The sequence below is a fragment of the Salminus brasiliensis genome, chromosome 11 (assembly GCF_030463535.1).
Source record: "Salminus brasiliensis chromosome 11, fSalBra1.hap2, whole genome shotgun sequence".
Lineage (NCBI taxonomy): Eukaryota > Metazoa > Chordata > Actinopteri > Characiformes > Bryconidae > Salminus > Salminus brasiliensis.
In genome coordinates this window covers 5,427,035-5,442,295 of record NC_132888.1, presented here as the reverse complement: position 1 = coordinate 5,442,295, position 15,261 = coordinate 5,427,035, and the positions used below count along the sequence as shown (strand labels likewise).

Here is a 15,261-nt window from a genome sequence, read left to right as displayed (position 1 = left end):
AGGTTTTCTTCATTATGACGCAGGGTGCATTGTGACGTAGCGGTCGCCTTTTTATTGGTCGCTTTTGATCCACGATCAGAACGTTCAGTCGGTCATAATAGAGACGGCGTTGCTATAGGAGACGCACAACAGTGGGACTCTGTGTGTGGTCGTATTGTGAATGAATGTATTGTGTGTGTGTGTGTGTGTGTGTGTGTGTGTGTGTGTGTGTGTGTTTTAATAACATTAAACACAAGTTAAAAGCATCACTCACTCTATCATATAAAATAACTACAGTAACTTTTCATTCTTCCCACTTTCTGGTATCAGTGTAAAGGCTGAAATATGAGGGCATAGCGCCACTCAGTGGCCAACACTGAAAATGACACGGTATGTATTCTGAAGGAGCACTGTGTACAGAAGGTATGCAAAGTGAGCTAAACCCACACTCCAGTAAGAACGTCGTCACTTCTGTGAAATATGGCTGTAGATGTACAAGCACCTTATAGAGCTTATAGAGCTGCTGTGGGGCTTCTTAGCTTCTGCTGTTGATGCACTCTTGGTCCAGAACAGTGGTCCCCAACCAGGAGATAACTGAAGCTGAAGTTAGGCTTGGCAGTCTGGCTAATTGAGAATTTCTGCTAGGAAAAGGTGATTAGGTGGGTTTGGTTGGATTTAGACTTTTTAAAGGAAGCAAGCAAGTATAACTCCAACCAACATCAGCTAATTAGCTGCTGGGTGGGATGCACTGGCCCTCATTCACTAAAATCCTCCTTAAATGAGTGCTTGAGAAAAACAGAGAGTCCTAACAGAAAGTCTAGGTCAGATTCCTGGTGTGTTTTCAAAGAGCAGAACTGTTCACAGCTCACTGTCCTTGGATTCCTTCTAACCCCTTAAAAAGTCTACGGTCTGCCGGCGGGTCAAACGTGTTATTATGACCTTTTATTTCCAGAGAACAGCCCCACCAGTTTGTTCAGAAGACCCTGAATAACAGGCCTTAGTGTGTAAAAAGCCTTGCTGTGTTCACGGGTTGAGTAAGGACGTGGGTTTCCATGTTCATTTGGAGAAGAACAGGTCACACAGCAGTGAACACCCCTATATGCTGTTAACAATTATTTCATTCCTCATCCATATGATGTGAATTTCAAGACATTTCTATTCACTCTTCACTAGTCCTGATGGATATTTATCTAAAACGTAAATAAATATGAATCTTTTTACATTTAGAATGAATATTTTATTTTAGTTAATTTCATTAAAATATTACTATTTTTATTTCTTATTATATTTTATTTTGGTACAGTAGATCTGGGTATTTAAAAAGGAGATTATGAGTTTTTATTATTATTATTATTATTATTATTATTATTAGCCATTTTATTATAATAATTAAGTAAATAAAGTATTATTTATTAATTAAAATTAATTGTATACATACAAATATTATATTAATTAATAAATTAATTTACTTAATTGTATAAATAAAAAATTTACTTTTACTTTTATTATAATATATATATATATATATATATATATATATATATATATATATATATATATATATATTATAATAATACAATCCAAGTTACAGGAGAATTTATTATTATTATCATTATTATTATTACATTCTCAATAAGAAAATTCTCCTGAAACTTGGATTTTATTATATATACTACTACTACTACTACTACTACTAATAATAATAATAATAATAAACTTTGCAACATGATACAGATTTGCAACAGCATACACCAATCAGCCATAACATTAACACACCCCCTGCCTAATATTGAGTAGGTCCTCTTATACCGCTACAGCAGATCTGACCATTTGAGGCATGGACTCCACAAGGTGTTTTTTGGGAAAAAAGCATTAGCAGGAGATCCTTTAAATCCTGTAAGTTGTGAGGTGAGGCCTCCATGAGCATCAATGAGCCTTAGGTGTTATTGGCCCTGTCACCAGATGTCAGATGTCCTTCCTTGGAGCACTTTTCGTAGGTACTGACAATAACCGGGAACATCCCACAAGACCTGCTTGATCATCACATTTTGGCTGATCGGTGTTGTTGTGGCATGTAATAAGAAAACCTCTCAGAAAAGGGAATTTGGTAGTTAAGAACAGTCCTACAGTTTTTTCTTTTTATCAAACTGACTGCTCTTTGGTGCTAAAATAGTGAATTATTGGTACTAATAAATGCATAGAATAAGCACTAGGGCTGTGTTTCTTTGCAAACAACCACACATACTCACATATGTACATATACTTACACACATGCCCACATCATGAAGTGCTTCGAGAGGTTAGTCATGAGGAACATCAAGAACCAACTGCCCTCTTCATTGGACCCCCTGCAATTTGCATATCGTCCCAACCGCTCCACGGACGATGCCATCACCACCACCCTTCATCTCTCCCTTACCCACCTGGAGAAGAAGGACACCTACGTCAGAATGCTGTTCATAGACTTCAGTTCAGCATTCAACACCATCATCCCACAGAACCTCACCAGGAAGCTAAGCCTGCTGGGCCTCAACACCCCCCTCTGCAACTGGATCCTGGACTTCCTGACAGGAAGGCCCCAGTTAGTCCGGTTCGGGGACAGCAGCTCCAGCACCATCACCATGAACACTGGGGCACCCCAGGGCAGTGTACTGAGTCCTCTGCTGTTCACCCTGCTGACTCATGACTGTGTTGCGAAACACAGTTCTAACAGCATCATAAAGTTCGCCGATGATACAACTGTGCTGGGTCTCATCAGCAAAGGCGACGAGTCAGCATACAGAGAGGAGGTGCAGCAGCTGACAGACTGGTGTACAGTCAACTTCAGGAAATCAAGACCGGACCACTCTCCGCTTAACATCAACGGCTCCTCTGTGGAGATCGTTAAGAGCACCAAGTTCCTTGGTGTCCACCTAGCGGAGAACCTCACCTGGTCCCTGAACACCAGCTCTACAGCCAAGAAAGCCCAACAGCGTCTCTACTTCCTCCGGAAGCTGAGAAAGGCCCTCTGAGAGAGTCTCCCTCCACCCATCCTCACCCTCTTCTATAGGGGAACCATAGAGAGCATCCTAAGCAGCTGCATCACTGCCCGGTTTGGGACCTGCACAGCCTCTGACCGCAAGTCCCTCCAACGCATTGTGAGGACAGCTGAGAGGATCATCGGAGTCTCTCTCCCCTCCGTCATGGACATTTACACCACCCGCTGCATCCGCAAAGCAACCAGCATTGTGGATGACTCCACCCACCCTTCACACAGACTGTTCTCCCTCCTGCCATCAGGAAGAAGGTACCGCAGCATCCGGTCCAACACGACCAGACTCTGCAACAGCTTCTTCCCCCAAGCCATCAGACTCCTCAACACAACTCAACTTCTGAACTGATATCTTTCTGGTACATGTACACTCTCCCTCTCCCTCTCCCTCTCTCTCTCTCTCTCTCTCTCTCTCTCTCTCCAACCATTTACCCCAGGAAAAAAGGGGAAGCATTTTTGCACAAAGTCATTGCACTAATAACTTTACTTTACTACCTCACTGGACTCTATATATTACACATTGCACAATTTGCACACTACCGTCAATTATTTATTATTCTCTGGTCTGTACTGTGTTGTGTTGTCTGTCCGCACTTGTTTGTTTGTGTTGCACTTGTGTCTTGTATGCACTGTCTATGTTGCACCATGGTCCTGGAGTAACGTTGTTTCGTTTCACTGTGTACTCTGTATGAAGTTGAAATGACAATAAAACCTACTTGACTTGACTTGACTTGACAGGAGACAGACACTAAACAGCCTGTTAATGTAGCAGTTTGTTTTACTAATGCATAGGATTTAAAATATACATTTCTGTTGCTGACATTTGTACCAGTTTTCACTGCAGGACGTTTTACATGAGCAAGAAGACTTTTTAACTTGGTTAAAATATTTAATATTGATTAGATAAAAAATAGCATTATCCATTACCCATGCCTACCAGGATAACAACTCTGAGACAGCCTGAACTGCAGTGTTTACATGCAGCCCTTACACTGCAGGGGGTGATAGCATGGAAGATGCAGGCCAGGTGCATGGGATGATAGCATGGAGGATGCAGGCCAGGTGCAGGGGATGATAGCATGGAGGATGCAGGCCAGGTGCAGAGATGATAGCATGGAGGATGCAGGCCAGGTGCATGGGATAATAGCATGGAGGATGCAGGCCAGGTGCATGGGATAATAGTATGGAGGATGCAGGCCAGGTGCAGGGGATGATAGCATGGAGGATGCAGGCCAGGTGCATGGGATGATAGCATGGAGGATGCAGGCCAGGTGCATGGGATGATAGCATGGAGGATGCAGGCCAGGTGCATGGGATAATAGTATGGAGGATGCAGGCCAGGTGCATGGGATAATAGCATGGAGGATGCAGGCCAGGTGCATGGGATGATAGCATGGCGGATGCAGGCCAGGTGCATGGGATGATAGCATGGAGGATGCAGGCCAGGTGCATGGGATGATAGCATGGAGGATGCAGGCCAGGTGCGGGGGATGATAGCATGGAGGATGCAGGCCAGGTGCAGGGGATGATAGCATGGAGGATGCAGGCCAGGTACAGGGGATGATAGAAGCCATGCATTTTCCTACTGATGAACTCCAGTTGAATAAAAGCTGCAATAGTTTAAATACCTCAAAAGTAGCATTACACTACTAATACAGTAATACTAGTACTTGATATATTATTCTTTATAATAATACAGCTGGGTATTATAGCTGTTAATAGGTTGCATCTGAGTCACCTCTAAAAACACCAGTCAACCACAAGTTTATCCAATACATCCCATTTAACTTTCTGGTCCCCTTTGTCATGGCAAGTGTTTTTTACTTAAAATGCCACCAGTGATACATGCCAAACTCAATGTTTGCTAGTAAACACTCAAATCCCAGATCTTTATAATGCCAATATTAGATATTATCTATGAAATTACCACTATTATAAATGTATTGCTTAGTAATATTATCTTAATTACTAGTAATTAATAGATTAGATCTACAGATCTATGAAGCCATTCTGACTTGCTGTACTGCCAGGATGATATATCCTTAATGTAATTTTGACAGTCATATGTGTCTATTGATTTACATGGAATCTCAGTGTCTCTTATCTATAAGTACTTTTCACTGGTAAAAGGTCCATTGAAAGATACCTACAATAATTTTAGATATCCGTATTATTCCTACTAATATCTAATCTACAAAAATTGCATTATAGAGATCTTGAACTGAGTGTTTACCAGTAAACCTTGAGTTTGGCATGTGTCTCTGGTGGCATTTTAAGTAAAAAACACTTGCCACGAAGAGGGCGACCAGATGGTGCTGCCACAGAGTTAAACTTGTGGTTGACTGGTGGTTTCAGAGGTGGCTCAGATGCTACATAATTACAGCTACAATATCCAGCTGTATTATTGCGTACTACAGAATAATATATCAATTACTGCTATTGCTGTTATTATTATTAGCGTAGTAGCTGTTATGTATAATGCTAATGGTACATTTAAGGTATATAAAGTATTGCAACTTTTATTCTACTAAGCTCTGGCTGCTCATTCGATCCATCTACTACATCAATTTTACTAAGAATTCTAGTTTTAGATCAGATCAGTATTATTCCTACACGTCAAAACCGAACTGTAGACATCTATAGCTACATTTTCTGTACATATTTATCTTAAATGCCCATTAGAACTAGTGACAACTAAATTAGAATGTCTTAAATGAGCAGAATTACACTAATTTTATGTAATTATGTAAATAATATTATGTAATTTTGGCAATATGACTAGCCAGAATGGATTTATACATTATCTTTTTAGATCATCAGGACAAATTTCATAGTTGATATCTAAAATCTGAATTTCTACTAGGCAAAATTGTCAAATTTGGGGTCTTTATTGCTCTAGGTGTAATAATGACACGTTTCCAATGTGTCCTTTGATATCATATCTATTCAAATATTTAAAATATATATTTAAAATCAATATTTAAAAGTTTATTTGTCACACTGACACACATTCACCCCACAACTAGCAGTGAGATGCTTGGATGACTGTCTGGTCACATAGAACATAAGATGATAATGAAGATAAGGACGATAGAGATGATAGAGACAGGATCAAAAAATATCACAAATCCCAAATTAAACAATATATGAAATAAAATACACACACACAATACATAGAGAACATTGGCTGTACTGCCAGGATGATATATCCTTAATGTAATTTTGACAGTCATATGTGTCTATTGATTTACATGGAATCTCAGTGTCTCTTATCTATAAGTACATTTCACTGGTAAAAGGTCCATTGAAAGATACCTACAATAATTTTAGATATCCGTATTATTCCTACTAATATCTAATCTACAAAAATTACATTATAGAGATCTTGAACTGAGTGTTTACCAGTAAACCTTGAGTTAGGCATGTGTCTCTGGTGGCATTTTAAGTAAAAAACACTTGCGATAGGAAGGACGATAGAGATGATAGAGACAGGATCAAAAAATATAACAAATCCCAAATTAAACAATATATGAAATAAAACACACACACACACAATACATAGAAAACATGCATTAAGGAATATAAGTGCTCAAAGTATGAGATGAGGATGAGGGGGTATGGTTATAGGGGTATAACGTGCACAGTGTGCAGCAGTGATTGTGCAGCCCAGTGCTTTGTGCAATCCCAGGAGGAGGTCACGAGGGCTAATCGATAACCCAGCACGCTAATAAACGTGTGGAAGGTCCAGTGTGTGGCTCCATGCTTTGTGCGGTGGTGCAGCTCCCCGCTATCACCGGTCCGTATCTCAGCCTGTCAGTAAACTCACGCAGCAGCCTTCCCCGTTCAGATTCACGCGCCATTCGGATGCAGTGACGTTTCTCCGCGAACTGGCCAATCCCGCCTCGCCCCCGGTATGTGCTATAGACGCGGCCGGAGCCAATCAGGAGCGCCGCAGACTTGGCGGCAGCCAATGAGGAGCGCAGCTGGGGTCCGCTTCTCTGTCGGGCAGAAGGACGCGCGCGCCACTGTGTTTATTGTACTTCCAATCCGTATTTATCCATCAATTGATCTGAACACGGGAGCGGCGGACCGGGGGGCTTTTTTCCTGGGTGAGTCTGTCAAAAAACGCACTGATTTCACCCCTCGGCCACATATAATCCCAAAACGGTGCAGCACGGAGCAGATTTCCTTTGTTTGCATATTAGATTTGCAGAAAACCGGTCCATCTTTGTCATATTCGGTGTGTGCGAGACAAGCCAGGCAGTCCGGGCGCGTGCTTTGATTTTTTTTTTATTTTTTTTTATTACCTCTAATATTATTTAAAAATGTAATTCGTGCACCAGACAGGTGATATTTGAGTTTTTTACGATTTTTGGGATTTTTTTAAATAAATAAAATGCACCCGACCGCCGAGCTAACCTGGCTACTGCTAAAGCTATTGTGTGTGTATGAGCGCCAGCAATGTCACCTCCGAGCTCCGCGAGCTGGTCTAACACCCCGAGTAATGCGAAGAACAGCTCAGCAATCGCACAGACGGTGCTTTTTATTTTTTTTTTACCTTTTAAATGCATTTATAGCGTTATTTAAAATGGCTGATGTTCGGGGGATGGGAGTCTTCATTAATTTTTATTTATTTATTTTTTTTTTTTGCGATTTCCATTCGCGTTTAATCTAAAAACGACCCGCGATAATTTTATGAGTGATTAAAATGCGTAAAATCCCGACTCTCAGTGTTTACCCCTTCCCAGCGGGCTGGCCTCTCTGTGTGGGCTTTGCTCCGCACAGACATAAAGGCAGCAGGGGAGCCATGTTGTGGTACGAGGCACGGCGGCAGCGGACTACTTAGCGAGCTAGCTGTGTTTTTTTGCCTTTTTTTACACCGCTCCGCCTCTTTTACACCGATATTTCACCTGGCGAACCTCAATAAAGAGCTTATAAGCAACCGTGGGTGTGTTTGGATGAGTAAAACAGCGTAAATCTGGAATAACAAGGTTTTACAAGGAGTTGGTGGTAGGATAGTACAGCTGGTAGTAAACGGCGATCGCGGCCATTCGGAGACTTCCTCACACAGGGTCATTTGTATTCCTGTCTTTGTGGGGTATTACGGTTGCTTTCTGCAGCCCGGCGCCGTTTGCGCTGCATACACCCATACCAACCCTAATTATGAAAGTATTCTAAAATAAAAGGAGTAATATTGTTTCGTTAAAGCTGGATGTTTGCTAAAATTCCGTTTTTCTCATAAATATCAGCCACGACGTCATGTTTTAAGGTGGCCGGGTCCCCACAAAGAGACAAATACGCGGAGGCGCGCACACACACACGGTGATACGGACCAAGTTCATAGTAGACGTGATGATATCTGAAGGGAAAGGAGGCATAGTATGAGGAAAAGACCACCGTAGCCAGTTTATTTTAGCTCCCAGGCACCGTAGGAATGTGGGAGGAGGCGAATGAGGGGGACTTTCTCTCATGAAAGCCCATTTTGCTCCAAAATGGAGGGAAATAATTAGTGTTATCGTCTGCTAAGTCTGTGTAGTCTAGTGTAAGCCCTGTCTTCATAAGCCATGACTGCCTCGTTGATGCCCATGGATGTGTATCCATGAGGGTGAAGCATGGAAATGGTCTGAAGGTTTGTTTTGGTGAACTGGAGGTTGTCCTTGTCTTTCTCAAGAAGGACATTAGGCCATTAGGTCTCCTTATCTTGGTCCTAAGTGATGGCTTGAGTTAGGATGCTGGTAATAAAAACAGCTGGCCAAGATGTATCCTCCTAATTATTTACGTGTACATTCATTTCCTTTGCTTTCCATGTATTTTGGATATTCACGGTTGTTTAATGTAATGCCATTAATCTCATAACTGCTCCCCTTTCAGACTCAAGATGGTGAAAGATCCGAGGAAGCCCAGAGGAAAAATGTCCTCGTATGCGTATTTCGTGCAGACCTGCCGCGAGGAGCATAAGAAGAAGCACCCGGAAGCTTCGGTCAACTTCTCCGAGTTCTCCAAGAAATGCTCAGAGCGATGGAAGGTATTTATCGTCTTTTTTATTTGACAAATCGTGACGCTCTCGGCCTGATGCTCCCATCTGCTCCCGAGTTTTTTAGGTTCTGAGGAGAGATCTTCTATGCTCTGTCTCCACAGACAATGTCGCCCAAGGAGAAGACCAAGTTTGAGGATATGGCGAAGCAGGACAAGGTCCGCTACGAGAGAGAAATGAAGAATTACATTCCACCCAAAGGAGAAAAGAAGAAGCGGTTTAAGGACCCTAACGCCCCCAAGAGACCTCCGTACGTATCTCCTGGTCATACACCTTCCTAAATGATCCTCGCATTAAAACAAACCCGGTCACCTGTTTGGTTTTTTGTGTTTTCTCCCGTTCAGGTCAGCGTTCTTCATTTTCTGTGGTGACTACCGCCCTAAGATTAAGGGTGAGAACCCAGGCTTGTCCATCGGAGACATAGCGAAGAAGCTGGGAGAGATGTGGAACAGCTCGTCAGCAGAGGTGAAGCAGCCTTATGAGAAAAAGGCGGCCAAGTTGAAGGAGAAGTATGACAAGGTGAGATGGATGTCCTTCAGGTTCTCAGTGGAAGCATCTGAGGTATTTGTATGTGGGAGAGAGAGAGTTTCCCCATTGACCCGAGATTATCTTTGCAGGATATTGCTGTATATCGCACCAAGGGAGTGGCAGGATTGTCTAAAAAGGCGGCGGGTGAGGATGATGATGAGGAAGATGACGACGAGGAGGAGGACGATGAGGAAGATGACGACGAGGATGATGAGTAGAGTAGCCAGTGATGGAGCCTAGATTCTTGTTCATGCCATAAACCCAATTGTACACGATTCACATCTTCAAACGTAATACAGCAGAAACGAGAATTGTTAGGCTGTGTATATGAGACGTTTTTAAGATGTACAGTGTTATTCTCCTTTTGTAAAGTTAACACTATGTGTCTTCAGTTTTTTTTCCTTTTGTTTAGTGGTAGTTCTTGCTTGGAACAGTTAAGGTGGAGGAGAACAACTGTTTCTCTGAAGGTGCATAGCACAATTATCTGGTTTATGTAGATCTATAGTGCGTTATATTAGTTTTTAAAAATATTTTTCGTATTTGCTGTCATAAGGTCCTTTAACTGTACTTTGAATACCACTCTAATTACAAGAATGCAGCTTTGTTTGACATTCAAGAATGTGTCTGAAATAAACATTTTCTTTTTTTTAGAAAAAGGTTTCCTTGGCTGTCTTCATTCATGTGCAGATTATTTTTTACTGTTCCGAATTGATTGATGGGCCATAATGTAAAAAGTACAAAGTCTGCTAGTGCTGATATTCACAGGATTGACTTAACAGTGTAGAAGTTGGTTGCTCTTATTCATTTCTGGTGCTGAAAATGACTTGTAGTCCATGTAAATGTTATCCCAAGCTTTTTTAATGTTCTCCAGTAATTATTTTATTTTTATTCATTTTTTTAATTTTCTATTCATTCTTCTGTGTTTATGTGAAGCACTGTGGATTTCCACTGTGTATGAAAGGTGCTATATAAATAAACCTGCCTCACCTTACAAAGGGTTCTTTGAGCAATGCCATAGAACCCAGGTCATCAAATCTGGACCTTTAATCTACTCCCCAGTCCTGGATTTTGTAATCACTGGAAATAAAGTGGCCAGCTAATGTAATTAATTGGGCATGTAGAATCACACTAACCAAGAACTACAAAGTCCAGAAATGGACACTGGATTCAAGGTCCAGATTTCAAGACCTCTTCCATAGAAGAACCATTTTTGGTTCCACTAGGAAGCTTTTTTTGGTCAAATTGAGGTGTAAAGAACCTTTTAAATGTTAGTCCATGTTAAGTTCTTTATGGAACCAAAAATGGTTCTGTGCCATTGCTCAAAATTGAATGCCTTTGCCACCCATTTAATTTTTTAAGAGAGTAGGATTTGATAAAAATACACAGCTGACGTTATTCAGTGGTTTAACTTCTAAAGGTGGACAGTATACTAGTCCTGGATTACACAGTAAATTGACTGAAGATTCCCCATTGAAAGGCCAAGATAGTCCAGGACTAGGCTTAAAACTAACCCTAAATATGTTCAACTCCACCTGCATAACTAGTGGAGATAAGCCAAACTGGCTAATGCTGCAGATACCTCTTTCTGAAGGTCCTGCAGTAAAGATCAATGAGCTGATCCAGTATTTTGCAGTTTTAAGCTTTGGGATTGCTGGATATCTGGTCCTCCTTTCCAAGAACCCATAAAAAAGGCCAATTTCAACATGACAAATACTCATACCTCATCTGTTGCGCCTGAGCCTACCACACTGGTCTGAATTGAGAAGGCAAATGAACCAGAAGCAACATGTGTTGAACACTGTTGTAGGCCCAGCTCCTACACTTAGTTTGCACATCTGTTGAATTACCAATGAAGGTTGTCAGGGGACATTATGTCCCACTTTGCCCACGTTGCCTCAAGTGAAGCCCATAATCCAGTATGTAATGTGGTAATACAGTGGTGGATCCAGCACAGCTTCATCTGGTTTAGATCATTTCTTATGTGGATGCTGTGAATGGGTCCTGCTTGAATTTCCATTGTGTAAATGTAGCGTCATCTAGTGGCTGTGGTCTGTAATCACAATACGCCTTTATGCAGTAATGATGTCATCATTTCAGGCTGATTTGTTTTTGGCACAGACATTTACACCAAGCAGCCATAACATTTAAACCACCTGACTAATACTGGGTAGATCCTCTTCGTGCCGTCAAGGCATGGCCTCTGCAAGTCCTCTGAAGGTGTCCTGTAGTCTCTGGAGCAAAGACAGTAGCAGCAGATCCTTTAAGTCCTGTAAGTTGTGAGGTGAGGCCTCCATGAGCATCAATGAGCCTTAGGTGCCCATGACCCTGTTACCAGTTCAGCAGATGTCCTTCCTTGGAGCACTTTTGGTAGGTACTGGCAACCAAGTTGAGAGGTGGGGCCTCCATGGATCACATCAGTGAGCCTTGGGTGTTTATGATCCTGTCAATGGTTCATTGGTTGTCCTTCCTTGGAGCACTTGGTAGATACTGACCACTGCATACCAGGAACACCCCACAAGACCAGGCTGACTGTCATTTAGCTGACGCTTATATCCAGAGCGACCTACAAGGTTACTCGTATTACAGAGGTGGGTCAATGCAGCGTTAGGAGTTTAGCCCAAGGACTCGTATTGATGTAGCGCACCCAGACTGGGAATCGAACCCCGGTCACCTACATGGTGTAATAGCTCACTGGCAGGTATCGGCACTGGCACATATTGGTGCAGAGTTGACACCTAACAGACCTGGCTCTATCCTCCACAAGTCCCTGAGGACCTTGTGGCTTGTCTAAACTTTGATGAAAGTTCTCGAAGTGTTTAGTAAAGGCAATGGTTCTTCAGAGTGAGTTTGGTGTGAAACTCTTTACAGTGGTTCTAAAGTGACCCGATGGGAACCAGGTTGTCTTCACCACCCAAAATAGCCAGCCAACCCACACATGCCTTCTGAGAAATGTTTTGGGTATTGGGACTGTTTTGCCTAACAATGCCTTACACATTTCTCCAACATTTAACTTTTCACACTAAACATCTGTGAATGACTTTACATCTAAACTTTTTAATTATACAGGAATTACAAGAATACAAGAATCAGCACAAGCTAAAATAGGTTTTTAGGCTAGTGAAAAGAGTTACGATTATGCCACAGGTTTCTGTTATAATCACAGAATCTTTTAGCACATTTCCTTTAGGATGAATGTTGGGTAAATAGTTCACATTCTCAATGTCTTTACCACCCAAAATAGCCAGCAAGATCCCATTTAGTTCTGAGTTCTGAAGTATTGGGATATTTTGGCATACAGGAAAAAAAAAAAAAAAAAAAAAAAAAAAAAATATATATATATATATATTATTATTATTGATTTTTATTACATTTTTTTCCGTATGCCAAAATATCCCAATCCCAATCCCAATATCCCAAAATATTTTTTTATAAGGCAAAATACTATATATATATATATATATATAAATACATTTACGACATTTAGCTGACACTTTTCTCCAGAGCGACTTACAAAGTTACTTGTATTACAGAGGAGGGCCAATGTAGTCTTAGGAGTCTTGCCCAAGGACTCTTATTGGTGTAGCGCAGCACACACCCAGACCTGGAATTGAACCCCAGTCTCCCACTAGCAGGTAGTGGTGTTATCTGTTGCACCATACCAACCACAAAATATATATTTATTAATCATTTTAAAAAGCATATTGTCACTGTCCAATGAAAAACATATATCTCCAAAAAAGACTTTGAATGGAAATCAATGTAAACTAAAAGTTTATTCCAAGTAATTTTGAATATTTCTATCAGTCCATTCATCCAGTAATATTTACACAGTGTACTGAAGCAGCTACAGGGTTCAAACCATGGGGAAATTTAAAAGTCAGACAAAAATGGAGATACATGTTTTTCATTGGACAGCAGTGTAATTTGTCATTGGGCATTCATAATCATTTAATGAAAAAAACTTTCTGTGCTTTTAAGGACATTAAACTCTATAGACGCCTGCTTTCATTCACCACCACCGCGAACAACTCTGACTCCTTCACACCAAACCTCGGTGAATGACTTTGTACACATCTGAACCCTTTAATTATGCAGAAATTGTGATCAGCACTAGCTAAAGTAGGCTTTTAGGGAAGTGAAAAGAGCTAGTTATTATAATCACATTTGAGATATTTTTCCAGTGTTGCAAATATGACAAGAAATCATCCTCCCTGCTTTGTGAAGGCTTCAGTTCCCTGCTGCTCTGTAGCAGCTTCATTGGAGCCTCACTGAACCAAGCTTCTCGCACGGCCTGGTTTCTATTGAGATGTCAAATTCAAACCTCCCTTTTGTTGACGGCTCTAAGTGCCTGCTGTTGCAACAAAAAGCAAAAAAAAAAGCGCCTCTTTTTGCCAGTTGAATACCAAGAAATTCACTGCAAGTCAAAAGACTGTGGAAGCATCTCTATGAGAACCTCCTGATCTTGATTCAAGACAATGGTAATATTCTCTACCGTTGTGGTTCTTCTCTGGAGAAGTGTCCTAAGCCTATCTGCTGAGTCCCTTTTCACTCCAGGCCTTTCCATTCACCTTCTGGGTGAGTGCCATGCTGGCGACCAGTGAATTGAAATGAGGTAAAAGACTGCCATGTGAGAAAGGGAAAATATTTGAATAGATCTTTGTCACTTCACATTAATTGTGGACAGACACAGCAGACCGTTAGTGGATGAAGCAACAAATATGCAAAGGAAACTACACAAAGCTGGAGCCTCAGCTCTGAGGACTGGATGGGGAATTAGACCGTGTGTGGGTAAGTCTTAGTGAACAAACGAAGGCAGAATACGCATATTTCAGGAAGATAATGGAGCCTAGTATATATGGTACTGTGCAAAGGTCTGAGGCAGTTTTCTGGTTATCTGGTCAGTGAGTGTTTATCTCCTCAGAAAAACATGGATATTAGAATAAACACTAATAATAACACTCCTACAGAAAGTGGTGGAGGTTCTCCATCACTGTGTTCATCATTAGAACATCTCCAAAGTTCTCCTCTCTCATGGAGTCTGGTATTATTTAGAGTTCTCCTCAGATCAACACCTGGTTTGGTGGTGAATCAGGGCTTAATGATGGTGAATCAGGTGAGCTGCTGCAGCTGCTGCTGATGGAGTTGAACACATCCTCCACGCTGTGCTGGCTGGACTGGGGGGCGTCCAGGAGAAACCTGGAACCGAGCTTTGCCTTTCAGACTATATTTACATTTACATTTATAGCATTAAGCTGGCACTCTTCTCCAGAGCGACTTACAAGGTTATCCATATTACAGAGGAGGGCCAATGTAGTGTCAGGAGTCTTGCTCAAGGACTCTTATCGGTGTAGCGCAGCATAGCCACCCAGGAGCCGTGTGTGTATATATATATATATGTATATATATATTTTTTTCACATACACATATATGTATATGACAATGAGCAGTATTTGTAAATGAGTATTATGGTATATATATATATATATATATATATATATATATATATATATATATATATATACTTATTTACAGCACCCTTTCCTTGTAAATGTGCAAACTGAGGATGCTGTAAACAGGTAGCAGATTAAGTAACTCGTTCACTTGTAAGCCTCAGCTGAAATTGGAATAAACAAGACTTTCCTAAAGTGCTCTCTGTTACCTGACTGCCCATAAAATCTGAATCCACTTT

The 15,261-nt window shown here is 41.2% G+C and overlaps 1 protein-coding gene across 2 annotated transcripts; it reads left to right on the top strand.

Moving 5' to 3' along the window:
• The first annotated feature begins 6,995 nt into the window (after positions 1-6,995).
• Positions 6,996-10,228, top strand: hmgb1b (high mobility group box 1b). Of its 2 annotated transcripts, none has more exons than XM_072691481.1 (5): positions 6,996-7,119; positions 8,882-9,035; positions 9,149-9,294; positions 9,389-9,563; positions 9,662-10,228. In XM_072691481.1, exons 2-5 carry the CDS (start codon positions 8,889-8,891, stop codon positions 9,788-9,790), a joined length of 597 nt encoding a protein of 198 aa, XP_072547582.1. In that variant the 5' UTR covers positions 6,996-7,119; positions 8,882-8,888; the 3' UTR covers positions 9,791-10,228. The 2 variants fall into 2 exon arrangements, with proteins under 2 accessions (XP_072547582.1, XP_072547581.1); XM_072691480.1 differs by lacking the exon at positions 6,996-7,119 and adding an exon at positions 7,447-7,546.
• The last annotated feature ends 5,033 nt before the right edge of the window (positions 10,229-15,261 follow it).

Bases quoted from the DNA above. Each gene is read 5' to 3' on its own strand.
- hmgb1b (XM_072691480.1), top strand. From the start codon at position 7,515: ATGCGAAGAACAGCTCAGCAATCGCACAGACG. The intron at 7,547-8,881 runs GTGCTTTTTATT...CTCCCCTTTCAG, and splicing joins GCTCAGCAATCGCACAGACG to ACTCAAGATGGTGAAAGATC. The intron at 9,295-9,388 runs GTACGTATCTCC...TCTCCCGTTCAG, and splicing joins AACGCCCCCAAGAGACCTCC to GTCAGCGTTCTTCATTTTCT.